A 26,327-nucleotide genomic window follows, 5' to 3' on the forward strand; every position below is an offset into this window, starting at 1 on the left:
CATGTCCCTGTCTTGGTCCTTAATTGTATTTGTTTTTTTACTAAACACCTAAAGTTTATTTTTATTTTAAAGTTTATTTTATGTGAGCTTTTATATTTTGTGTTTTTGCTACATTAAGTCTTCTCAGCCTTGATTTTAGAGAATCTTTTCCTGTATTCCAGAGTCCATTGTGGGTTCCCTTAGCAAATCAGTGGTAGTTCAGTTGAAGATTCCTTTGTTCTCCTTAGTCATTCTCCCAGCAGCTCCCGTCTTCATTTTATCCATCTCTCTGTCCATCCCATCATTCCTGTATCCCGCCAGCAAATTCTAAATATTTATTGAGATTGTATTATATTCCACATGACACTGTCTAGCCGTATCCATGTATACATGTCAGATGTATCCATGAGTACTATTTCTAAAAATAATTTAAGAAAATTTTAGTATTTTTTTCTCAGGAAGAAGAAAGATGAGAACACTATAATAAATATGTGTGTGAACTTGTGTTTGTATATATCTTTCTCTGCTTTCTGTGGCTTGAAGAATCATACTTCGGGACTACATAATATTTTCTCACAATGGAATAGCTATATAAAGGAGTACAAAGTATTAGTTAAAATTTAGCATTTTACTGCTTTTAAAATGGAACATATTCCAAAGATGTGTGTGCTTTCCTTTAAAAGTGGTATCTCTAAGAACTAGTGTTGAATTCGAATTTTAAATTGTTGAATTTTTATTTTTTTGTGATTTAAAAAAATTAATTGTCGCACAGCACATGGCATGTAGAAGGCAGTCAATAAAAATTTATTGTATGAATAAATACTGAAAATTGAACATACAGCACTTTTTATTGTAAAATATGTTAATCTTGAACTAGGCTGATATTGCCATTATTATGCCAACAAATATTTTTGTGTATTATAAAGTCCATTGTATATACAAATAATGAAAAGATACAAATATTCATGTTTTTATAACATGTATTCAAAATTATTGATAATACGGGCAATTCCAGAGTAAAGACCTTTACATGACTCATTGCCTATAATGTCTTCTTCTGCTAATAAAAACCCAAAAAATTTTAAAAAGAGAGAAAAAGGTAAATATTTTAGGTCTTAGTCCCCAGTAATGTCTTTGTTTTTCCTCCACAGTGGTTAAGTACATTTCCCTCTCCCAGCCCTTCCCCCAGAGTTAGATGCTCTTGTAGTACTCTGTTTTTGCATTTATTACAGTGTAACCAGTTAATTCAGAAGTTATTTATTTGCTTCCTTTTCTAGATCCAAGCATCCATGAATGTAGATACTCAGGGCCTACCAATGCCCATATATCCCCTTTCCTTGTGACCACTGACTGTTGAAGTGCTAAGGCACTGTAGTGGTTTTGTGAAGCAGAGAAATAACTTAACATTATTTAAGAGGATTGCAGTACATTTAAAAATTCTACAACTAGTCATATGTAAATACAAATATTTTAGGCCTTACTTACTTTGTCGGTTTGAAAATAAGAATGTGATTTTCATAACAATATTTTGAATTTTTTTCTTTCTTACAGTTTCTCAAGCCAGACCTCCCCCAAATCAGAAGAAAGGTAAGGTTGTGCCTGTGACTCTAAACTTACTTTAAAAAAGTAAACGTGAGTAAGCTGGCTTACAAAATCAGGGCTGATTGCATGCTTGTGCAGTTATACCAAATGTTTGTGTTTGGTGTCTGTTCTGAGTAGTCAGTGCTCAAGTCATCCTGATCATTAAATATTCTGAGTATCACTGCTGACTAAAATATTTTTTAGCTCAAAAGAGTTAAAATTACCAATTTACAAACTTTTAACTTATAATTAGGCAAGTAACTATAATTCCTTTGAATAACATATTTGCTCCTTTAAAATTTTGTCCTTATAGGATCTCGAACACCCATTATCATAATTCCTGCAGCCACCACCTCTTTAATAACCATGCTTAATGCAAAGGACCTTCTACAGGACCTGAAGTAAGTAATTTCTTAAACTGTTCTTTTCATAGGACATGGAACTGTTGTTGAGAATTAGTGTTACTAGTGCAGTATGTATTTATTTTGAGAAAGCAAAAATTAAGTTTCAGTGCTATAGGCTTTACAGATAGTCTCAAATATAGTTTTCAAAACAGTATATTCTTTTATATCTGAATCCTGTGGGGAAAATTATAGAAACTCTTGACTAAAGTTTTAACGAAGAGGGTATTATTGTATTAATTTTTTATGTGAATTATTTTGCTCCAGTTGAAGAGCTTGAAGAGGTTTTAAAACAAATTCAGGTTGTCTTCTCCTCACTTCCAAATTCTGATTAAAGAACCAAAAAAGTAATATGAACTTTAAATAATTAGATGTATCTACCTCCTAGAGGGAGGAGGAGGGACCATACTTTTTTAACCTAGACATCAGTAAAAGATAGTTGAAGAAGTGAAGAGGAAATCTGTATCCTGTGTTAAAATTTCCAGATGCTTAACTTTCTCAGTAAAATAACGACAATGATTCTTAAAAAAAGAAACAAAACAACCTCACCTCCAAAAAGAAAATCATGCTACTTCTAAATAACTTATGACTAATTAAAAATGAGTAGCAAAATAAGTTGTTATACTTGCTGATTCCAGGTTTTACCAAATGCAGAATTGAATTTTGAGTGCCTATGACTTAAATAGCTGTATAAAAACCTACGTAACTGGCACATACAAGTGTATTCGTATAGTATTTTTTCTTTAGTACTTTTGAGTGAAATTTTCAGTGAACCTTTTCCTAATAACAGTGTGGAAAGAAGGAAGTTTTAGGTTTTATATTTTCGTATTTTATTAGTTTTTTTTTGTGAAGTTTAGTATTCTGACAGTGTTGTGGATTACTCAGATAATCTACAGTCTGCAGTTCCTCAAGTAATCTACAGTTGGATGAATATGAAATATAATTATTTTGGCCCATCTCTTTAAATAGATCTGATAATAATATAAAATATTATTTTATAATAAAGATAGCAAGTAGTGCATGGAAATCACAAACTAAATTTTAGCATCTTTCTCCTTAGCCTTACTACAGAGAAGCCAAACAATTTAACAAGACTACCTTCTTTGGATAGATCATGCCTAATTTTTCTTCTCAGTTTAAAACACTCCCTTCATTGTTTAACACCTCATTGCAGCTGACATCTCCCCTGCAGCTTGAGTCAGCTGGAGGCTTTGCTATGTAATTAATGCATAATTGAAACCTCCTCCACACAATTATAGTACTGGCTATAACCCATGGCTCATGTTGGCATAGATCCTGTTTGGTTTCATGTAAAATTGAGGATTCTTCATTTTTCTAGCCCTTCAACTAAGTAAATGAAACGAAATAAAATAAAACCTGCCTTCACCGTTAACATTGCAAATAACAAAATTAAGGTTGCATCATGGAATATGAAAAAGCACCTTTTACATTTATAAGCATGATCTTGAGAGAAGTTTCACTGAGACCATAAGTTTATTTAAAATAAACTGATTGGATGGCACTTGTGACTCTGGCCACGATGGTCCTCTCCCAGGGCAGAGTTCCAAAGAGGAAAGATTGCACGGAGAGGGTGCTCCAGAGATAGGCAGAGGGTTCCCCTTGCATTGGTCAACTACTGTTCAGCACAGGCACGTGAGGAGGCCACTTGAGGCCTGGGGAGGAGCAGGCAGAAGGGCTACTGGAGGGTTACTTACACTGGACCGTAGGTAGGTAGCTCAGGTTCCCTGCTGCCACGTGCAGTGCAGAACGATTCAGCCACTGTGGAAAACCACAGAGGAGTTAACTTTTTCCTTATCACGTTGAAGGTATTACTGCACTACCTTCTAGCTTCCTTTGTTGACGACGAGAGGTCAGCTGCGGTAATCAGTCCTTCGAAGGAAATCTGCTTTACCTTGTTCTTTTAAAGATCATTTTAAATTTGTTTATCTGCTGAACCTAGGGGTAGATTTCTTATATATCCCACCTTGGGATTCAGAATTGAATCTGTGGATTTGTGTGTTTCATCGGTTTGGGAAGTCTTGGCTCTTATCTCTTTAGATACTACCTGTGTGTTCTCCTTTCATCTCCCCTTATGTCTTTCTTCTTCCTGGGATTTAAATGAGACCTACTTTAGACATTCTCATTGCACCATCCATGTCTCGTAAACAGTTCTACTTTCCGTCTGTTGCTCTGTCACCTGCATTCTGGATCATTTCTGTAGGTATAACTTGTAGTTTGTTTCTTTGGCCGTCCCCCAGTCTAGTCATTCCATTTTAAAATTCAGATATCTTATGTTTTCTATTTTAGTGGTCCTGTTTCGTTCTTTTTCAAATCTTTGGTCTTTCTCTCTTTTTTTTTAAATAATTTCTTTTTCTCTGGACGTATTTGTAGGCTTGTTTTACAGGTTTGGTCTTTGATAGCTGCATCACTGGAAGTCCTTACTAATCATTTTCTTTTGATTATTGTTCATTATACCTCATTTCCTTGTGTGTTTAGTTTTTTTTCTTTTTACTATTCATTTAATGGTTTTCATTTAGTCATTTCTGTTCATTTTCCTTGGAATTTTTTTCTTGTGGAAATTCTTTGAGTTACAGAAAGATTTGCGTTTGTGTCTGCTAAGCACCTGGGAGCATAGCCAATCTAACATTGCTTTAAGTTAAATTCTCAGTTTGAGGTTTAACATCCAGAAATTATTGTTAATTCTCCCCCCCAACCCCAATTTCAACTTCTTTTATTTAGGAGAAAGGAACTATATATATTATTTTTTTAAGGTTTTTTTTTTTTGATGTGGACCATTTTTAAAGTCTTTATTGAATTTGTTACAGTATTGCTTCTGTTTTATGTTTTGGTTTTTTGGCCCTGAGGCATGTGGGATCTTAGCTCTCCAACCAGGGCTCAAACCTGCAACCCCTGCATTGGAAGGTGAAGTCTTAACCACCACTGGACCACCAGGGAATTCCCAAAAACTATATTTTTAATCTGTGAAATATCCATAAAATTGTTCTGTTTTTCAAAATAACATAAACTTAAAATCTGGAACTTAACCTCGGTATATCAACTCATTTGCATTTTATACTAAGAAAATTATTTTACTAGAACTGTTCTTATTTAAACAGGAATGACTTGAATCATATCACCCATACTCCTTCACCCTCATAGAATGCAAAGTGGAATAAATAAATTGCAAATATTGGATGAGTCAGTGGATATCAAAATATTTCTCCAAATCACAAATATCCATCCAATCAGTTGTGCATCATTTCTGGTTGTATTCATTAGAGCACTTTTTGTTGTAAGTATTAAAAACCAACTCAAAGTAGCCTTATCAAAAAATAATTTATTATCTCAGTATAACTAGTCCTAGCTTCTGACACAGCTGGACTCAGTGCTAAATGAAGTGATCAGGAGTTAGTCTCTCTGTCTCTTAAGCAGGTTCTCCTGCTTCAGGGGCAAAGATGACCATCAGAAACAACAGGTTACCAAAAATCCCAGGATTAAGTCTTATTTGCCTGGCTTGTATAACACATTTATTTCTGAACCAGTCACTGTGGTCAGGGTCGTTAATTCTTGCTTTAAATCCAAGTGAGGTCCAATTTGCAATTCCGAGATTTGATTATTCTTGCACTTGTCAGGGTGTTGGCTAGGACTAGGGTGGGCATGGGGGGCAGGAAAACGGGTGGGCAGTGGGTTTATTTTTAGTTTACATTATTTATATTATACTGAACTTAACCCCCAGAGTCCTAGCTTTATGAAAGAAGGAACTTCTGTTAGATTCTCTACCTTGAGCAGAATATGGGCTTTGTTTCCTCTTCCAGGAGTCTAGTGAAATATAGTGTCAATAAAAGACAAAGCTTAAGTTTAATTAGTTTGCCAGTGCCTTCCCTGGATGGAAAGAAGTCTGCAGTGTTATCCTAACCTCTTTGAGTTCCCTACTTTACTCAGTCTTTGGCCCAAGAGTTCTTTACTTCTTGCTAGCTAGCTCAGAGATGCCTTTAGAATGTTCTTCATACTTTATCCCACTTTGGAAAACTCTCTGAGAGTTTCTTTTAAAGTTAAACATACCCAATGATCCAACAGTTCCACTCACAGGTATTTATATAAGAGAAGTGAAAACATACGTCCGCAAAAAGACTTATACCAGAGTATTTATATTAGTTTTATTTGTAATAACCGCAATTTTGGAACCACCCAAATGTACCACAGGAGAACGTATAAACAAATTGTGGCATATTCATACAATAGAATTTTATTCAGCAGTAAAAAAGAATTCATTGGTAGCTCACTACCAGTATACCCCTCAGCATGGATGAATATCAGAAACATTAAATTGAATGAAAGAAGCTGGGCAAAGAAGAGTACAGTCCTCTACAATTCTGCATATATGAATTTGTAGGACAGGCAAAACTTGTCTGTGGTGATAGAAAGCAGAATTGTATGGTTGCCTGTTGGTGGAGGAGGATGGGGATTTACTGAAAGGTACAGGAGGAAACTTCTGGTCTGTTGTACATGTTCTGTATCCTTATGGGAGTGGTGGTTACCATGTGGAAAGGGGTGTTTGCTGACGCTCCTGGGTAGACTGAGTCACCTAGCTAGCCACGTCAGCTCCATTTCAAGTGACCTTTGATTTATAGTAAAATTTCCCTCTTACTAGCATTTGAGAAATCAAGGATTGGTGTGGTTGTTTATATAATCTTGAGGAATACTAAATGCTAGATGAAGGAATGTAAATTGGGTGTCTGTGTGAGACTGACACACACTCATACTGACTTCTGGCCTAAGCGAGCTTGAGTTCTACTTGGCATGGGAAGTAAAGACCCATACTCTTCAAGCATTATGATCTGTACATGCAGAGTGGGTTTATTTCAAAAAATAATGTATTTGGTTTAAAACTATCATTATTTAAAAAATCATTTCAAAATACGATTTCTTTTCTTTTTAACCATTCCTGTGGAATCATTTCTGTCTTTTTGAAAGGTTTGTCCCATCAGATGAAAAGAAGAAACAAGGCTGCCAACGAGAAAATGAAACTCTAATACAGAGAAGAAAAGACCAGATGCAACCAGGGGGCACTGCAATTAGTGTCACAGTTCCTTACAGAGTAGTAGACCAGCCCCTTAAACTAATGCCTCAAGACTGGTAAATTAATCTGTATTTTTCACATAGTCATTAATTTTTGGTGTAATGAACGAGTATCAGATTTTATCATGAGTTCTAGATAGAACCTATCCTTGAAACCTGTGTTAGTGTCTAATTTGGTCATCAGTAATGTTAACATTCTAGTAATACCTAAGTAATATATTTTGAATGTCTAAACTTTATTTTACTTATAAGAAGAAACACAAACTTCTGGAAAACTTGGAGAGTAAAAATTCTTTCCACTTGTCCATTTATTCTGGATCAGCTTTTAGAACAAAAATTTCAAATAGACTAATGTTGTTTTAGAGGGCCTATGTTTTAGATTTTTGATTTGGAGAATGCACATATTTTGGTAAGAAGTGATAAGTGAAAGCATTGTTACTTTTATTGTAAAGAAATAATTTAACAAAAATAGTAACATCACCCCAGTTCAGCTGTTCTATTGCATTCAAATGTCCTTTAATAAAATATTAAGCTATTGGTTTCGCCAAAAAGTTCGTTCGGGTTTTTCTGTAAGATGTTACGGAAAACCCAAACAAACTTTTTGGCCAACCCAATCTTTGTAATATAAAGTGTGTATAAATTCAGATACATGAATTACCTTAAATTATTATCTAAGCCAGAGTAAAAATACACAGTCTAAGTGTGCATCTCCCTGATGTAGAGAGTGTAACGCATGGATGCATTAGCTGAAATTTACCTTTGAAGTACTCGTTAGTCTTCAGATGTTAGGAAGTAAAGCCATTGAGAATACTAGTATGTTAAAACTTTACTAAAGGATCAAGGGTGCTTGTATTAGAATTCTCCTTTAGTCCCTAACAGAAGTGCTTCGAGTTATATATGAGGTCCTACCCATCAGTGTCATAACCTAGGGGTACCGTTGTCCTTACCTTTCTTCTGTCCTCTGTTAATTGTCCTCTCAGGAGTTCACTGGGAATAGTTTGTTGGTTGGTTGGTTGGTTTTTTGCGGTACGCGGGCCTCTCACTGCTGTGGCCTCTCCCGCTGCAGAGAACAGACTTCTGACGCGCAGGCCCAGCGGCCACGGCTCACGGGCCCAGCCGCTCCGTGGCGTGTGGGATCTTCCCAGACCGGGGCACGAACCCATGTCCCCTGCATCGGCAGGCGGACCCTCAACCACTGCGCCACCAGGGAAGCCCCAGGGAATAGTATTTTTATTATCCTGCTCCCTGCTAACCCTATGAGACACACTAGGATCTAGGGGACCTCTGTCTAGCAAATCCTCTTTACTTTGGCAGGTACCTTGGACCTTCAGCTATTGTATGGTGCAAGTTACATCATAAAATTAAGAGGCCATTTAATAGTGTGCTCCATTACCAAAGATGGTTTAGGCAGTATGGAGCATATATCCCATGAAGGAGGAAATTTTTTATTTAAGGTTTAATTTTAGCCTTAGAGATTTTGAGCAGGTTAAGGATTTTAAGCTGTGGTTTTTCATAGTAACTTTGATCACTGCTGTAAGTCTTTAACTTGAATAGGAGGTAACTTCGGCTTAATATTCTGTTGGATGTACAGAGTCTCCGTCTAATGCAGTGATTATCAAAGTGTGGTCTGTGGACCTCTGAGCATTCCCAGGACCCTTTCAGGGAGTTGTAAGGTCAAAACTGTTTCCATTGTAACACTGAGTTGGCTATTCATGTGATTTCTTAGCCCCCATACAGGATAATAGCATAACCAGTGCACAAGATCAGTCATTGATTTCCCTCCCTCTCTCCCACTCTGCTCTCTTCTCCACACTCCTCCCCTCCCTCCTTCTCTCTTCTGGCTAGTGGACTGTTCTCTAGTATGCTTGTAAAATAGGGGTAATAATAGTTTACCTCACAGGGTTGTTTTGAAGGTTAAATGTGTTAACATAAGTAAACTGCTTAGACCAGCACTGGCACATAGTAAATGCTCGTAGTAAATCTAATGAGTGTTAGTTATTATTGTTGATGTTATGATTTTGTTCCCACCTCTTTAGTTGTAGGCTTTTAAACTGTTTACGGCTTTTGTACTTATTATAATTTCTCAGTTTAATTAAATTTTCCAGAAGCTAATGAAATATGAGGGCCTAGAAAGAGATTTGTGCTTTTTAGGAAAATGAAGTTGAATGGCTGGGAAAAACAAGTTGCTTTGGGAAAAACAAGTTGCTTTCGAAAAAACTTAGAGAATTTAGGGTGAGTGAAACAGTTGTAAAACATTGAAAACGTTTAAAAGTTTAGGTGATTTCTGTACTCAGATTATTTTCCGGATAATCAGAAGAACTCAAAATAAGGCCTTTGAGCTTTATAAAATGGTTAGCAAATTATTATAATTTATAACATTTTTAATTAAAGTGAAATATTTTAAGATGCGTTTGAATTTTAAATGATTTTCTTTTAAAACTAACTTTTTCAGTTAACAGATATACTACTGTTCCCTGTTGCATAAGCAAAATGGGCCCTTTAATTAATAGAAGGGACAGAGATAAAAGGCTAAAAGGATCACGTACAGGACTGTGCATGTAGTTATGTTTAAATGACTTAGGTGTAAAAAACAAGGCATGGGAAAAGTAGCAATCATTGTGTACTCTAATGGTAACATTCTAATGAAAAGTTACGGTAATGCAGTAATGTGTTTGCCTCACAGAAGTATTGACAGGAGACTATTGCAGGAATAATGCTGAGACTTTTTCCGTAAGGATTATAGTAACCAAGAGTATTTGAGATACTCAGCCTCCACTCTTCCCTTCCCTCTGTTCTATTTATAGGGACCGGGTTGTAGCAGTTTTTGTGCAAGGTCCTGCATGGCAGTTCAAAGGTTGGCCGTGGCTTTTGCCTGATGGATCACCAGTCGACATATTTGCTAAAAGTAAGACTCTCTTTATTTTTACTGCTTATCTAATATAGAAATGCTTTTGCTTTCTTTCTTTCCTTCCTTCCTTCCTTCCTTCCCTCCCTCCCTCCCTCCCTCCCTCCCTCCCTCCTCCCGCATGGCTCTGCACAAGTGATGTGTATACCAAAGGATTCCTGTTAAGTACCACGAATTTTAATTTTTAAGCACCTGTGAAATATTTTAAAGCCTTTTTGGAACATTAATATTTTCTGTGTACTTATATCTAACAGTGAATTATTGCCTATCCCTCAACATTAATAAACCATTAATATTGTTGCATGTCCCTACACTTTTATTCACTTTGTTAGCCAGTTTTTAAATGGGTTGACTTTCGCCTGCTACTCCCACTATCTGGAGTGGTTGCTGCACGACTGGCCTTTTTCTGTTCATTTAGGTCTCAGCCAAGTAAGTACTCTGTCCTTTAGGAAGCCCTTCTCTGACCACCCTGGAAGTAGCCGTTACTTCCTCCCAGTTACTGCAGTGGTGACACTCACTGTTGCTTGACATTATCTTATTTTCATATCTGTACTGTAAGTCTTCCCTGGCTAGAATGCCAGTTCCAGGATGGGAGCAGCCTTATCTGCCTCGTTCACTCTTGTATCATCAGCACAGAAGAGAGCATGGCATTGGGAAGCATTCAGTAGATACCTGTTAAATTGATAGAGTTCATGTGTCTTACGTCTTTTATTGACCATATTTTGGTATGTATTGATATACCAAAAGTAGATGAATTTAAGCTTGTCTTTTTTGTGTGTGTGGTACGCGGGCCTCTCACTGCTGTGGCCTCTCCCGCTGCGGAGCACAGGCTCCGGATGCGCAGGCTCAGCGGCCATGGCTCACGGGCCCAGCCGCTCCGCGGCATGTGGGATCTTCCCAGACCAGGGCACGAACTCGTGTCCCCTGCATCGGCAGGTGGACTCTCAACCACTGCGCCACCAGGGAAGCCCTAAGCTTGTCTTTTTATTGGTAGGGATGTTCTGATTATCATTTAATTTGAGTACCCATTTAAGTTAGTAACATTAGTAAAATTACTTTTTAAAAAGCATCCTCATGAAACAGGTATGTTTGTTAGAAATAACAACTTTAGTTATTATGAATGTAGGTTATGCTACTGTGAAACCCGGCTTTTTTTTTTTTTTTTTTTTTTTTAAATAAAGCAATTTTAGTTTTTGTTAGTGGTACCACCATTCTTCCAGGCTGGAAACTGCCCAGGCTTGAAAGCTTTTAATTGCTTATTCTCCTTCCTTCATTCAGTTTTAAAAATGAATTCTAATATGATGGTAGCTTTTTATGTTATTTCAGAAACCTGAGTAATGCACAGGTTTGATAAATGGAAGTCAAAGATGTAGAGAGAATGGGAGTTTTAATGAAAGCAAAATGTCAGTGAATACTAATTTTGTTGTGTTTTACCTCCTTGCTTGCCTTGTTGAATAGTACTGTAATGAAAAATGATTAGAATGTCTTCAAGATATAAATGCTTTCTAAATTCATTGTTGTTTTGTTCAGATTGTTAGTCTTCAGAAATTTAGATAAGAACTTAGAGATTTTTTAAAAAGTTAACAATAATCATTTTCTTCCAAGATGTATTCTTTCTCTTCAACCTTTCTTCTTTACTTAGCAGCATTTACAATGAAAGTACTCTTGCCCCTTGCATCTTAAAAGGAAACAGAACCCTTTCCTCTTACCTCACCTTTTCTTCTAGCTCGCTCTCCTTTCCTTTTACAGCCAAGCCTTTGAAAGAATTGTCTCTACTCACTCACTTTCTGTTTGATTCTCAGGCTACTGTAGTTGTGCTCTCTTGCTTGCCCACTAAACTGTTCCCGCCAGACTCACCAGTGACCCAAATATTGGATACTTTTGATCTCCTTATCAGAATTTTACTCTCGATCCATTTCCTCCTTTTTAAGTGTTCTTTTCTGAGGACTTGTTACATTTTCTCAGACACTAGCTACTCTTCCTCTGGCTTTCAGTGACATATTTGTGTTCCCGCTTCTCTTCTCCTTTAATTACACATACTCTCTCAAGGAGATCTGATAGCTTTCAGTTACCACCTGTATCCTCTGTTTCTAAAAGTTATGCCTCTGGCTTGATATTCTGGGTCTGCCTATCTCACTGATAACCAGGTGATTCCTTGTGAAGTCCCATCGGTGTATCAGGACTCAACCTGTTCCAAGCGGAATCTATTGTCTTCTACCCTCTGTCATCCCCAAGCTGTTCTTTGCCTCAGTCAATTTTTTTTTAGTAATTTGCCTAAGCCAGAAGTTTAGAAATATGTTATCTCTTAGCTTTTAGCTGGTCTCCTTGCGTTTAACTCTTGACTCTTCTAGCTCCTCACCTTTTCCCCATAACCCACAAAGAAAATGATAATCTCTATATAGCATAGGAGTAAACTGAGGATACTTGGTAAAAAAAATTATATTTTCTTCATATTGCACAGTAAGAAAATACAGAGGTTTAGAAAAGATTTTAAATATTGAATTGTATAAAATTTCCAAATAAAATCTTTTCAAAATTATGAGAGATTTGAGCTTGTAACTGGATATAGCTTTTAAAAAATATTATTATTTTTTAAAAATTTATTTACTTATTTTATTTATTTTTGGCTGCATGGAGTCTTCATTGCTGCACGTGGGTTTTCTCTTGTTGTGGCGAGCGGGGGCTGCTCTTCGTTGCGGTGCACTGTGGTGGCTTCTTTTGTTGTGGAGCACCAGGTGTAGGCATGCAGGCTCTGGAGCGCAGGCTCAGTAGTTGTGGCGCACAGGCTTAGTTGCTCCGCGGCATGCGGGATCTTTCCAGACTAGAGCTCGAACCCGTGTCCCCTGCACTGGCAGGCGGATTCTTAACCACTGCGCCACCAGGGAAGTCCCCAAAATATTATTTCTTATGCTTGAAATGGTTACATGCATTTGTTGATCAAGATTTTTAAATGATGATTTCTTCAAATTTTTTAGTTATCGTTGTGAAAACTTTTTCATTTAATAATCTTCTGTATTATGTTGTCCCTTTGTCATTTGACATGCCATCATTTATCTACCGAAATACTATTTAAGAGCACCTTTCTATTTCTTTTCTTTCTTTGTTCCTGCAAAAAAGTGTTGACAACATTCATGCAGTTTGCAAAAAATGAACAATTCTGAATTGTGTGAAGTATTTTGCTTTAGTGTTCATTGTTTCCCCAGATAACTGGCTTCTTATAAGAAGAACTTTGTTTCCTCTATTTTTGCTGAGGCTTAAAAATTATGTCTTTATGAGTAAGAAACACTGGACTTACTGGAATTCCTCCAGGGAATTCCCTAGACTGGCGGCTGAGTTCTTGCTGGGGTTGGTTACACCTGCACTGCCCAAAACAGAAGCCACCAGCCACATTTGGCTGGTCCAAATTGAAATGTTCTGTCAGTGTAAAATATACACCAGATCTCAGAGACTTACACAGGACAAAAATAAAATATCTCATCAATAATTTTATATTGATTACATGGTAAAATACATTTTAGATAAACTAACTTAAATAAAACCTTAAAATTAAAAAAAAAGATTTTTATGGTGTCTTGGTGTAAGTTTGCTTGCCACCATTGCTTCATGCTAATAACATACTTTGTATGATGAGAGAAACCTTATGTATCCTCATTTGTGACTTAACCTTTTTGGACTCTGATATTCAGTTTTAATTTTAAAAGTTGTGTGTTCTATTGGAAAAATAAATACTGTGTAAACTAAATCTATTGAAATTAGTTAAGGGGATTATAGGCCTTTATATAAGGCTTTATTATTGATTTTTTAAATTAATTAATTAATTTTGGCTGCATTGGGTCTTCATTGCGGTGCGCGGGCTTCTCATTGAGGTGGCTTGTTGCGGAGCACAGGCTCTAGGCGCGCAGGCTTCAGTAGTTGTGGCACGCAGGCTCAGTAGTTGTGAGTCGTGGGCTCTAGAGCGCAGGCTCAGTAGTTGTGGCTCACAGGCTTAGTTGCTCTGCGGCATGTGGGATCTTTCCGCACCAGGGCTTGAACCCGTGTCCCCTGCATTGGCAGGTGGATTCTTAGCCACTGCATCACCAGAGAAGCCCTATATAAGGCTTTAGATAAGTCATTTTAAAACTTACAACTCATGTATTTTTAAGAATGATTTTTAAAGCAAATCATACTGAGAACATTAGAAAGGAGAAACATGTAGTAAGCACAATAGAGAGTATTCAAATATTGACTTCATTTAATTTAAAAGTTTAAAGAAACTTAAAAAATATTTTTTACACATATAAATAATAATTATTTTGAAAGTGAGTTTTCTGAATCCATAACGGATAGTCCCTTTAATGAATTGGTTTAAATTGATTAATTTGAATTAAATTCAAAATAAATAATGTGCTCAATGAGGAGACCTTTATTTATGAAAGCAAATAATTTAGAAGTAATGTTTATGTGTTTTTGGGGGGCATAAATGGTTTATTTTGTATTTCCATCAAGGAATTAGACCTTGATTAGTTAACATCAAAAGCCAATTAAGTCTGCAAGCAGTATGGAACAAGCAATCTATAAATTAGCTACTTAAAAAAATTAACAGTCAATCATTTTCTCTTTAGAAACTTGTAATAGTAGATGATAATGGTGATAGTAATGATCATATCTTATATGTTAGAAAAAAAGTAAAAAATGGAAAGAAAAGGTAAACATCTTCCATGTACACAAGTAAAACTAACACTCCACTGATGATAAACTGATTGCAAATACAATAATAAACTGGTGAGGATGGTCCAGCGGGATGATCAAGGAAGAAGATTCAAAGTCAGTGTTTATGGTCACCTGTTAACGTTTGGCAGCAGACACTTGTTGGGAAGTTTAGTCCTAGAGTCTTTAATCTCCCCAGCAACCAGAGATAGCGTTTGAAAATGAAAATCAGATAATTTCACCTCCTTGCTCCAAACTATCTAGTGGTTTACTATCACATTTGGAATAAAATTCAGATTTCTTGTCATAGCTGAATAGGTTCTGCATATAGGACATTGCCTACAAAAGTTCTTGTTCGTAGGGCATTCCAAGCTTCCTTCTATCTAAGGGCCTTTGTATCAGCTGTTCCCTCTGCCTGAAATCCTCTTCTAGATCTTTGCTAGACTCTTTTTATATCATGTAAATATCTACTTCCAGATAACCTTCTCCAGAGACCTTCCAGTTGTTTCTTCTTCCTTTTTCATTTCTCACCAAGTTCCATTAGTTCTCACTTGCTAATTATCTCTTGAATCTTTCTTGTCATATGTGTATCTTCTCCCCAGTAGAGCAAATCTCTTTCTCCTCTAGATTACTATGCTGTATCATCAGTCTCTGCTATACACTCTGCAGTGAATCCCTACATCTCTTAGGTAAAAGTCCAAACCCGTGAATATGGCCTACAAGGCCGGCATTGCTCTGAACCTCTATGGTCTTAGCTTTTATTCATTCCCTATGTTATTTTTTTTTCCCCTACCTTACTTTGCATGATGCAATTTTGTTAAATTTCTTTAGTTCCTAGACTAAACCTTTTTCTCTTTGAGCATGTTCTTTTTGTTAACTGGATCACTTTTCTGTGTTTTGCCTAATTCGTACTCCACCCTGCCTATCTAAGCCTTTTCTGAATCCCATGATGTGTGGGTAAGGTACTATTCTCTTGTGTTTCTATGATATTCTACTACCTTTATCATACTGTATGTGAGTAGTCCTTCTTCTTATCCTTCACTGGATCATATGCGTTTTATTTTACCTCTTTTTTTTTTTTTTTTTTTTTTTTTTGCGGTACGCGGGCCTCTCACTGTTGTGGCCTCTCCCGTTGCGGAGCACAGGCTCCAGACGCACAGGCTCAGCCGCCATGGCTCACGGGCTCAGCCGCTCCGCGGCATGTGGGATCCTCCCGGACCGGGGCACGAACCCGTGTCCCCTGCATCGGCAGGCGGACTCTCAACCACTGCGCCACCAGGGAAACCCTTACCTCATTTTTTATTTCAGTCCCCAGTGGCTGGCATGTATAAGCCTCAGTAAATTTTTGTTGAATTGAATGTTTTGGGAGATACTACAGTGCTCAGCCTCTATTTCAAAGATCACTTTGGTTATAATACAGCTTTGGTTGGTGGAAAAAAGGTTGACTTTTTTTTTTTAAGTTTTTTTGATTAATGTCTGTGTTTGGGTATTTTTATTCTTTTATAAAATATTTTTATAATTTTGGTTGCAGTTTGAATAAAGAGTATTATTTCTCCCCCCTGTAGTTAAAGCCTTCCATCTCAAATATGATGAAGTTCGTCTGGATCCAAACGTTCAGAAATGGGATGTAACAGTATTAGAACTCAGCTATCACAAACGTCATCTGGATAGACCAGTTTTCTTACGATTCTGGGAAACCCTGGATAGGTAATCCTGATCCTAAAATGCACTTAACTTCTGCCTTATTTTAGTAATTTTCCTGCCTCCTTATTGGATTTTAAGTTCCTTAAAGTTGTGAACCGTATCCCCCAAAGCCCCTTTAAAACATTGCCTAATTTGTTGTTGATCTAAAATAGACAATTAACCAATATCTTGGTTATACTGACTTGAACAAAGGGAGAAAGGGCTTATAACTTGGTAGAAAGAGCACTAAATCTGAGTCAGAAGACCTAGATTTTAGTCTTGATTTTGTGATTCGGCTCTAATGAACCGTGTGACTTTTCTGAACCTTGTTTTCTGTCTGTCCAGAGAATTTGGACTAAGTAAGTGATCCCTTCATTTTTTTCCAGCACCAAAAGGTCTCTGACTCTGGACTTGAGTTATGGGTAGCTGCCTGCTCAGAAAGGAGTTCAGTTTTTGAATATATCTTAATTACTAGTATAAATTGAGTTCTTAAAGACCTTTGCAATCATATCAGTTTTATAATTGGAAATATAACAACAGCATGTGATCACAATACCACTGAATCTGTGGTTCTCATCTCATGTGCTCTGTCAAATCTGTAACTTTCTTGGTCTCTCACCAAATATTATGGGTTTCCTCAAAGTCCTAGGTGATTGAGTTAACCCAGTGGTTATAATTGATAATATATTAAAGAGAATCATTTATTATTCTAGCCAGAAGCTCTTAGATTATAGAAATTATTAAGAGGAATGTTTTTTTCTGGCTTACTTCAGAAATCCTTATATTCCCAAAGGTTACAGTATCCGTTTTTTAGAAAGCAAAACATCCTATTCCAGTGTTGATTTTAAGTTTTAAAAAATGTCAACTTATTTTTACATGTAATATTCTAAAAATTCTAGAATTCTTATAATCATTAGAACGTATTATAATATTATTTTTCAGGTACATGGTAAAGCACAAATCCCACTTGAGATTCTGAATTACTTGTTTTCCCGCTTTTCTGGAAATCTGGATTAAGAAGCATGGATACACCGTGATCTAGAGACTGGGACTGAAGCTTTATGAATCTATCAAGAACTTACAAATGAAGAAGGTCTCAGATCGATCTTTTATAAAACCTTATTTGATGATTTATGCTTCAAAGGGATGATGCCTGTCATATAAGCAAACTTTTTGGCTTACAACTATTTTTTTAATATTAGCCTTCTAGTCTGTAATGGAAATTGTATATTTTGATAGAATTTTTTTCTCCATTGGTTAAAGTAGCATTACTTAAAATTTGTTTCTTCAGAAAATAAATACAGGTTACAAAAGTGTGTATATGTAGAGGTTATAAGGCTCTCTAAGCCATCTTCTGATTTTTCATTGCTCTATAATTCCTTTTATTGAAAATTCCTTTTATTGAAAATACTGTGTTATGAATGGTATTAATTTTAGTCTCTGGAACTTCCAAAACCAAGCAAAGGGATGTGACTATTTTGAATGAATCAAAATGTCAGCCTGTATGTGTACTATATCTGTACTTTCTCTTTATTTAAAAAGGAATAATGAAAAATCAAGAACAATTCATCACCTTTGGTTGAACTGTTCGGCTTTTCAAGACTTCTTTACTTAAAATGAATCATTTAATGAATGTACATTCTTCTCACTGACTTTGGTAATTTTAAAACTTAGAATGATATATTTCTATCTGTGATATCTTTCCACTTGAAAAATCTCAAAACACAGATTAAAAACCTTATAGGCTATAGTACTTTTTATTTTGGGAGCCAGAGTATGATTTGGGGGAAAGAAATGTATTAGTCCTAGTGCAGTGTAACTCTGTCTTTTCTAATAAGTCCACCTTTGATTCTTTGTATGGTATAGGATTTTGAGTCTTCTGTTTCTAGGCATGTTCTTATCTTCCATTATCTTTAAATATTGATAAACTCTCCCAGACACCAAAGAACATATTTGCTTAATTAAGTGTCTGAACAGAAACAAGATAAAAACACTGGTATTTTTATGTGCGTATTCAATATCGTATAAAATATAAAACCTATATTTTAACTTAGTAAAATATTTTACTACTTCTGTACTTTAGACAGTGTTGCATCCAAGGTACAATGAATGAGCATTTTTCTTGAGTCTTGATCCATCTTTTATTACTTAAAAGCAGCTTGGAACCTTTACTCCCCTAAAGAGTTTTTACCACTAGAACTGTTGCTGATCATTCATCTTATGTCATTTCCCACCCCAGGAATCTCTCATAGGTTAACATATTTTATGTATACATTTAGCTCCTTCTTATGTTAAGCTGACATTACCTAGCCTCATTTTGAAATTTAATGCTATCATAAAAATGAGAAGCACTTAATATTTATTTTTTAAGTAACCAAAAAAGTCCATGCCAATAATGAACAGAAAAAGTATTTATTCATATGGAATTCACTAGGTTCTTGAGGAAGAAAGCAGTCAGCGTTTTAAATTATTAGATTTTAGGATATTTATAAGGTTTGAACAGACTCTGCCCCCCACCCGTTTCTTCCCTTCTCTGCATCCTCTCTTCTTGAAAAGAAAACTCAAATTTGTTCACATTAGAATTTCTCAGCATATAAATCTGTTTTCAAAATAAATTGTGTTGTATAAACTTTCTCCGTGATGAAATAGTCAAGGACTAGAATCTGTAATATTTTAATGTAAGATTACTTGTTAAGACTACTACAAGTGGACATGAACTACCTTTCTATAAAGATTTTTAGTATTTATACTTATGTATGAAATTTATAGAGTGTGGTTAAAATTGGGAACATCTACTTTAAACAGGGTTTATTTTTCTATCTTGAATTTGCCTTACGTGTATTCAGAGGCTCTGGAAATAACATTAAGAAAAGTACAAATATGCTGTTTCATGTATTTGAAAATCAAACCCTTGGTATGTACTTTTTGTCTTTGTCTTTTTTTTTTTTTTGACCTTCATTCCCTTATTTAGGTCCATGTAATTCATTTTATAGCCATTAATTCTAAGGAAAAAAGCTTCCAGCCCATCACTCTTCATCCTCTCGTGGCTCCAGGTCCTGTAGCGGCACCTGTCACAGTGCCTTGCACACAGTAGGCATTCAGTACATATTTATGTGCACGAATGAGTGATGGATTCTCAGTGTAACTGATCTATTACAAAAAAGTACTTTGACTCTACTTGGTCTTGGAGTTTAAAAATACAGAATTGTAATTGTAATTCCCTGTAGGGAATGAAGAGGCCTATGTAGATATTTTAATGGAAAGGAAGTATGCATTAGTAAGTTTGACTTACCCATAAGTAACTGGAGACACCCTTGTCTTGTCTCACCAGTAAAAGAAAGCGCCTTTTCTCCATTCATAGGACACCTTTTCTGAGTCAGGCAATAGTAAGAAGCTTGTGGGTTTCAGTCAGCAGCTCTCAACCCTGACTGTACGTTAGAATCATTTGGGGGCCTTTAAAAAATTCCGTTGCCTGAATCCTGTTTCTGATTTAATTTGTATGGGATGAGACCTGTTCATCAGTATTTTTAAAAAGTTGTTCTTCAGGTATTTTATGTTGAGAAAGGATCGAAAATCACTGGCTCAATTTGTTACGAAAACAATGCCAGTATTAAATGTTGTGTCGTCTCCTCCTTTTTTTGTTTTTGTTTTTTTTTTTCTTTCGTGGCCACCTTTTGCACTAGACCATCCCCATTATTGGTGGTATTGGCCTATAGTTCCACAAGACAAATTCAAGTCTTATTTATTTAATATACGAATATTTTGCTGTTTAATATTTAAACAATGTTTAATATATTTCCTTATAAACTAGTATTATAGTTTATGGTTTGTTTCCCCTGTGTCCATATCCTTTACTAACTTTTTTTTTAACAGCAGCGTGACAACAGTCCATACAGAAATAACTAATTCATAATGAGGAAAATTCATAATTAATTTTTAAGGTAGAAGGAAATAAAGTATTAATTTCTTATCTGCCATGCAGAATTAGACAAATAGAATTTGCTTATGAAAGGAAAGAGGCATACTTTTTAATTGGTCTACACAGAAAATTAAAAGTAAATTATTCATTTAAATAAGATTCATTATCTAATAAACATTGAAGGAAATATTTTTCCTAAATAAAAAATTTTGTGACTCCTAATAAAATTAAAATGATGACATTGTTCTTTTTTGGAGGGTGGGGAGGGGGTATTTAGTTGCCATATTTCTTACTACATAACAATTTCATTTTATTGGTGTTAACAGTAGGAACAGTGATGATAAGGTATACATATGTGGCCAGGAATAAAGTGCCACTTTGTCAGATAACTATTATATGAGTCTTAGTTGTCAAACTAATTCGTTTATAAAATTTTTGGAGACCAACAGTTTATTTTATAATATTACAAATGCAGCCATTACAAAAGCTGGTCAAAATTAAAGGAAACATGAAAAATAAATATAATCACATTAGCCTTAATATTATGTGACTGAACTTTTATGATTCACTTGGATTTGATATTCAACTGATTAACCATGGTATATTAACTTTAGAAATAAAAAGGGGAGAAATGACTGAATTTGACGTAAGAATTGCATTAGAAATTTTGAAATGCCATGTCCTATATGTTCTGGCCAACTCATTGCCACATTTGGATATATATTGACCCCAGCATGGTTTCTATATTAATATGTTGGAATAATAACTAAGGAAAAATTAAAAATGTATAATAGATGTATAAAGAATTATATTTAGTAAATGCATAATAGGTAATGACACTTTCAGGTCTGTTTGGTTTTTTATGTATTATTTTAGGTAGTGTTTATACGAGTATCTTGGGAGTTATAAAATGCGTGCCATTTAAATGAGTAAAGCTAATGAAATAAAACCAGTTTTATTGCCAAAATTCAAAAAGTGGGGTGATACTATGTCAAATTTAAGTAAATGACCTATCTCTCTGAGAATTTTGTTTGCCATTGAATTCCATTTCTATCCACTTTAAATTTACTAAAAGCTACTTAACCTCCAAGTTTGATTAAAGTGCTTTAATATGTAATGCGGTTCATGTACATGGTGTAGGCACTAGAAGTGCTTGTCTAGCCACCAATTTTATTATTTCTCAAGCAAAGTGGTTCTTGAGTAGAGTTTAAATTTGGACGGTGTAACCTGATAAAGTGTTGTACTCATTCTGATTTAACATCAGTGGATTTTTAAGTTTCCGGTTTAATTGTGAATAAAACATTTTGTGGTACTTTAATACTACCCTCCCCCCGCCCCCATGCCCCACCAGAAAAAGCACATTCAGCCAAGAAGACAGAAACTGTACTGTGGGGTCGGATGTGGATGATGAAAGTCTTTACATAAAATGATTCATCAGATTTTCCAGGCATAGTATTCCTCTGTTTCGGAAATAAATACAGTATATAAGTTTTCACTTTGAAAACGACTGAGTTAAGTACATTTATAGTCACCTTTTCTGTTAATGAGTTAAATAATACAGAGACTCGTCGTTCTTCGTAAAGATGAGCTGTGTGCTCGGCTGAACTTACAGCTTGGTTATGGTCACATTTCCTATATCCTTGTCATGGAATTAAGAGTGTATCCTGGTAAATTACATTATCTTTACAGTTTGTGCATCCTGATTTTAACATTTAATAGTTTAAAACAAACTGTACTCCCACATAATCAAATCATTAGCAGCAGCAGCATATTGGTGGTGCCAGTAATAATGTGTGAATCTTCTGCAGCAAAATTTCTTTAATGAAGTTTAATGGGCCATATTCGAACCTAATTTCCATCCAGTTCATAAGTGCCCACTAAATATGTATTTTCTTCTGCTCTCTGTCCCTTTGATCATCTGCTCTTGGGTGAGCTATCACATAACTAAAGTAGATATATCCTGAGTTGTAAATGTTGAACTTTTTTTAGGGCTTAAAGGTACTAGTATATAAATAACAGCACATTGCCAAATAAGCTTTTTTTCCCTCATTTTCTAAAACACTTTTCCTATTATATTTGATTGTATAATGATCAGCATTTATGGTGGGTTAGAAGACTTTTCCTCTCAATTTTCTTAAATGACCATAAAAAACATTAAAAATAGCTCTGGAGAAGGCTGTGTTGTTGAGTCTGTCTCATCATTATTTGTAGATCCTTTGGCATAGAATTATTAATAGTTTATAATTCACCCTCATCTATAGAATGTTGATTTATATCACGTAACTGATGTCAGTAGGGCTGAGGCCATATGAACCAGAAGGCATCTGAGAGATTCTGTTTATCACATTTGGATATGTTACTGGGCTGTGCTTCATTTGCTACAAAAAAATCCAAATGGAAACACACTGGGTCGTACAACATTCACTGTGATAAAATATGGTAATGTATACTCACAGAAGAGCTGCCATCCTGCAGTTCACAGTGTTAAAGATGTAAATGTGGTAATGGCATCGAGTTTCCTTTTTAAATTTGTTAAATAATATGAACATGTTTCTCTTTAAAATGGAATAATGTGAAGGTTTGTCAAGTGAGTGTTGATGGTTGGGGGAGATCAAATGAGCTTGTTCGTGCTCATTCAGTTATTTTAGCACAGTTGGGCATCGCTAATGTTTATGGTGTTTTTGATTTTAAAGAATTTGTATTCTTAGTTATGTATTTTTATTCCATAATGCACCACTGAGTACAAAAAGGAAGAATAAGAGTTACTGATGATGAAATAAAATAAATTGAGTTTAAAGCAAGTTGATGTAGGAATTTGAGGAGAAAGAAGAAATTATTTGGGAACTGCAAATATAGTAGGATTTGGGCAGTGATGTATCCTTTTCGGGTTTCAGTCATAAACTTAAGTGAAACTAGGCAAACCTGTAAGGTGAGAGAGAGATATATATATATATTCCCCCCCACCTCCTCCAGCAGCATTTACCTGCAGGTGTAGAGAAAGCAAATAGTTAGATTTTTAACTTTTGATGGAAGTAGAAGCAGGCCAGGGAGTTGAAGGTGCTCGCAAGGTGATGATTATTGGACCAGAACACGGGATCTAAGTAAGCCCTTCAAGGAATAAATGATGGAAAGGAGGTGGTGGATTGGGGAAAGTGGCACCGACCGTGAATTGAAACCTTTAGTGAAATGAGGCTAAAGGTGAGCCTGAAAGATGAGAAGGCCAGAGGATGGGATGTGTGAAATCAAGATTTCAGAGGTGATAGAATATTGATGAGAAAAAGTCAAGACCTTGGAAGAGGCCGAGATAGGAGGAGTTCTTTGAGATAAAGAGTCAAGGATCTGTGAGGCAATGGTTATTAATGTGAATGTTGAACTAATCTAGAATGACAACAAGAACTGGAGTGACAGGGAGGACAGCCACAGGCTAGGGACTCACGTTGATGGCGACAAGAAGATCGTGACTAGATAACACGAACTTTAAAGAATCCACGCTGCAAACGAAAACCTTGGCATTATATCAAGAGATCAGTGAATGTACATTTAGGTATTTTTTTGAGATTTAAAATAAGGCATAGATCACTTCAACACCCCCTCCAAGTTGCTTTAAAAAAATGTTACGTATTTGTCCCATTAGCACAGATTATGAGAGCTTTGATGTTCCTAAGTGCAAATTCTGCCTGTGGCCTGCCTGCCTACTCTGAGTCTTACTTGTCTTCCCTCTTTGCTCCCCTGTGAGGCTAGTTCTTCTAGCTTCTTCTGGAGCCCAGTGATCCTGAGGATGGTAAAGTCTTTGTTGGAAGACCTGAGCTCTGCCCTCTTCCGAGGTCACCCCCACCCCCACCCCCTGCGGTGGAGAGCTCTGGGATCAGTTCCCAAGCTGTATGCAGGGTGCTGGGAGAAGGAACCCCTGGGGATACTCGTGGTTGGAAGGGGTTTTTCATTCCTGAGAGGTTTTCATTGTTTTTTTCTATGGGAGCCTCTTTATTTCCTCAGTTTGCTTTGTTATGGATTTTGGATGAGGGTTCTTCGAATGATGTCAGCTTTCTTTTCCTACAATGAAGTGGGTTCGATGCTCATTTGAGCCTAATCTAAATCTTGCCTGAATGTTTCTTTCCTCGGTTTCTTTGTTAGCACGAGGTTTTATGCCTTCTCTTGATATTATTGCCAATTTTTCCTCCTTCCTCACTCTCCCACCAAATCTTTAGTTGTTAAGTATGATCCAGCTGTGATCCTGCTTTACTTGATTGTGTCTACCCAGAAGTGACCCTACCTGTTCTTTTTTTTTTTTTTTTTCCGAGACAGATCTCTCATTTTATTAAAAATATGGAACGCTTCACGAATTTGCGTGTCATCCTTGCGCAGGGGCCATGCTAATCTTCTCTGTATCGTTCCAATTTTAGTATATGTGCTGCCGAAGCGAGCACGACCCTACCTGGTCTTGATAGAGGAAGCAGAAGCCATGAACTTCTGGGACTGTATCTCACAAACAGGTGTGCACTATAATAAGCATTCTTTTTTTTCTTCCCTCCTGTCAACGATGGTTTAAACGTCCTGCCCTCCATCAGGGAAGCTGCCCATTCACACGTGTTCTCCTACAGCCTCCCCCAGTGTCGTGAGTTTTGCGTTCTTACTGTTTACTCCCTAGCTTGCGTCTTCATCCAGCCACCCACATTTAAACTTGGTTGCACCTTTCATCTTCAACGTGAATGCGGCTCTAGGGGTATGGCTTGAAGATGTGAGAGCCTTGCTCTCAGAGTTCCCTGGACTTGGAAAGTGGTGTAGTCCACACGGGTGGCACCAGGCAGACTCCACTCCCAAGTCCCTGCTGGGCTGCTGCGTGGTGGACTCACTTCCATGTCTTCCTGCGAGGCTGGGAGGAGGAGGTTCTTGTAGACGGAGGAAATGAGTTGGAGGAGACTGACCTCCTGCCTCTGCTGGGGGCTGGCGGCTTGCTGGCTAACCCCCCATCAGCCCACGGAAGCCCGGGTCACTGGCTTCTATTGCTCACAGGTTTACGGCACTCAGAGTACCCCAGTTTGACTTGTGCCGAAGGGTGAATGAGTTGACAAAGGAAAATAGTCTACATAAAACTTAAGAAAAGTAGCCGGTATCTAGAGAGAAAGAACACTCAGAAATGGGTAGTGGTAAAAAAGAATTGCTGTAGAGATCAAGGACAACTTTAATTTTGAAAAAGCACGTGAGGAAATTCAATCAGTGTAAGTAAACTTTCCAGAAATTAAAACAAAAACCTGACACATTGAAGTGTGGTAGGAAAGAGGAAAATGGCCCCTCTTTAGGACCAGTGGCCTGGAATATGTGTCGTAGTAGTTATTTATCTTTAGAAAAGCAAAACCCGAAGATATGGTAGCAAAAATGAAAACACCTCGAAGACAAGTTTAGGATATTTAATGTGAAGAACGATAGGGGAAAAAATGGAAACAGACTCAGGAAGCCACACTCACTAAATTCTAGAGGAAAATTTCACTAGTTGGAAAGGGCTCTTACTATGTAGTTTCCAGGCAACATCGGGGGGGTAAAAGACACTTGGCAGACATTTCGGTCAAATATTTATTATCTACTTCATGCCAGTGACAAGCATGGTTTTAGTCACAGGGAATACAAGGTGAGCAAAGCATTGGGCCATCCCTCAGTGCATGGGATGAAATGGATGGGAATAAGTGATACAGGGGGGAAAAAATGAAGCAAAGTAGAGTGACTAGGCCGTGTTGGGATAATCCTGTAGAGGCAGGATTTGCTATTTTATGCAAGTGGTCAGAGACGTCTCAGGCAAGGTAACATGGGAGCAGCGTCCTGAAGGAAGCAAGGGAGTTGGCCTTGTTCATATCTGGGGAGAAACACTCCAGACGGGGAACAGGAAAACTCTGCGGTAGTGTCCTGCGTGCTCTTTCAAGGGCTGGCTCGGAGGCTGCTTGGCTGGAGACGAGGCATCTAGCACGGTCAGAGATGAGGGGGCTGAGAGGGCGCTGGAGGCAGGTGTGAGGCCTTTGACACACATGGGAGACCTGGGGGGTTTGGGGGCAGAGGAGGGACACCCGGTGAATTACGTGTTAAGAGCGTCCCTCTGCTCTTGGAG

General features: G+C 36.8%; 1 protein-coding gene and 1 non-coding gene across 2 annotated transcripts in view; one reads left to right on the top strand and one right to left on the bottom strand.

The window, feature by feature from the left end:
* The window catches only part of CDC73 (cell division cycle 73), a 94,517-nt gene extending 72,202 nt beyond the window's left edge, over nt 1–22,315 (top strand). Inside the window, exons 12-17 of the mRNA XM_060091448.1 lie at nt 1,531–1,566; nt 1,874–1,961; nt 6,936–7,097; nt 9,845–9,945; nt 16,197–16,338; nt 17,257–22,315. Coding sequence (XP_059947431.1) covers nt 1,531–1,566; nt 1,874–1,961; nt 6,936–7,097; nt 9,845–9,945; nt 16,197–16,338; nt 17,257–17,293 — 566 coding nt within the window. The 3' untranslated portion in view covers nt 17,294–22,315. The remainder of the gene's footprint in view (nt 1–1,530; nt 1,567–1,873; nt 1,962–6,935; nt 7,098–9,844; nt 9,946–16,196; nt 16,339–17,256) is intronic.
* Nucleotides 22,316–24,550: 2,235 nt separating this feature from the next.
* Nucleotides 24,551–24,657, bottom strand: LOC132484856 (U6 spliceosomal RNA). Its single transcript, XR_009531388.1, has one exon. It is a non-coding gene; the product is annotated as a U6 spliceosomal RNA (small nuclear RNA).
* Between the last annotated feature and the right edge of the window lie 1,670 nt (nt 24,658–26,327).

This window comes from Mesoplodon densirostris, chromosome 2, assembly GCF_025265405.1.
Source record: "Mesoplodon densirostris isolate mMesDen1 chromosome 2, mMesDen1 primary haplotype, whole genome shotgun sequence".
NCBI classification, from domain to species: Eukaryota; Metazoa; Chordata; class Mammalia; order Artiodactyla; family Ziphiidae; genus Mesoplodon; species Mesoplodon densirostris.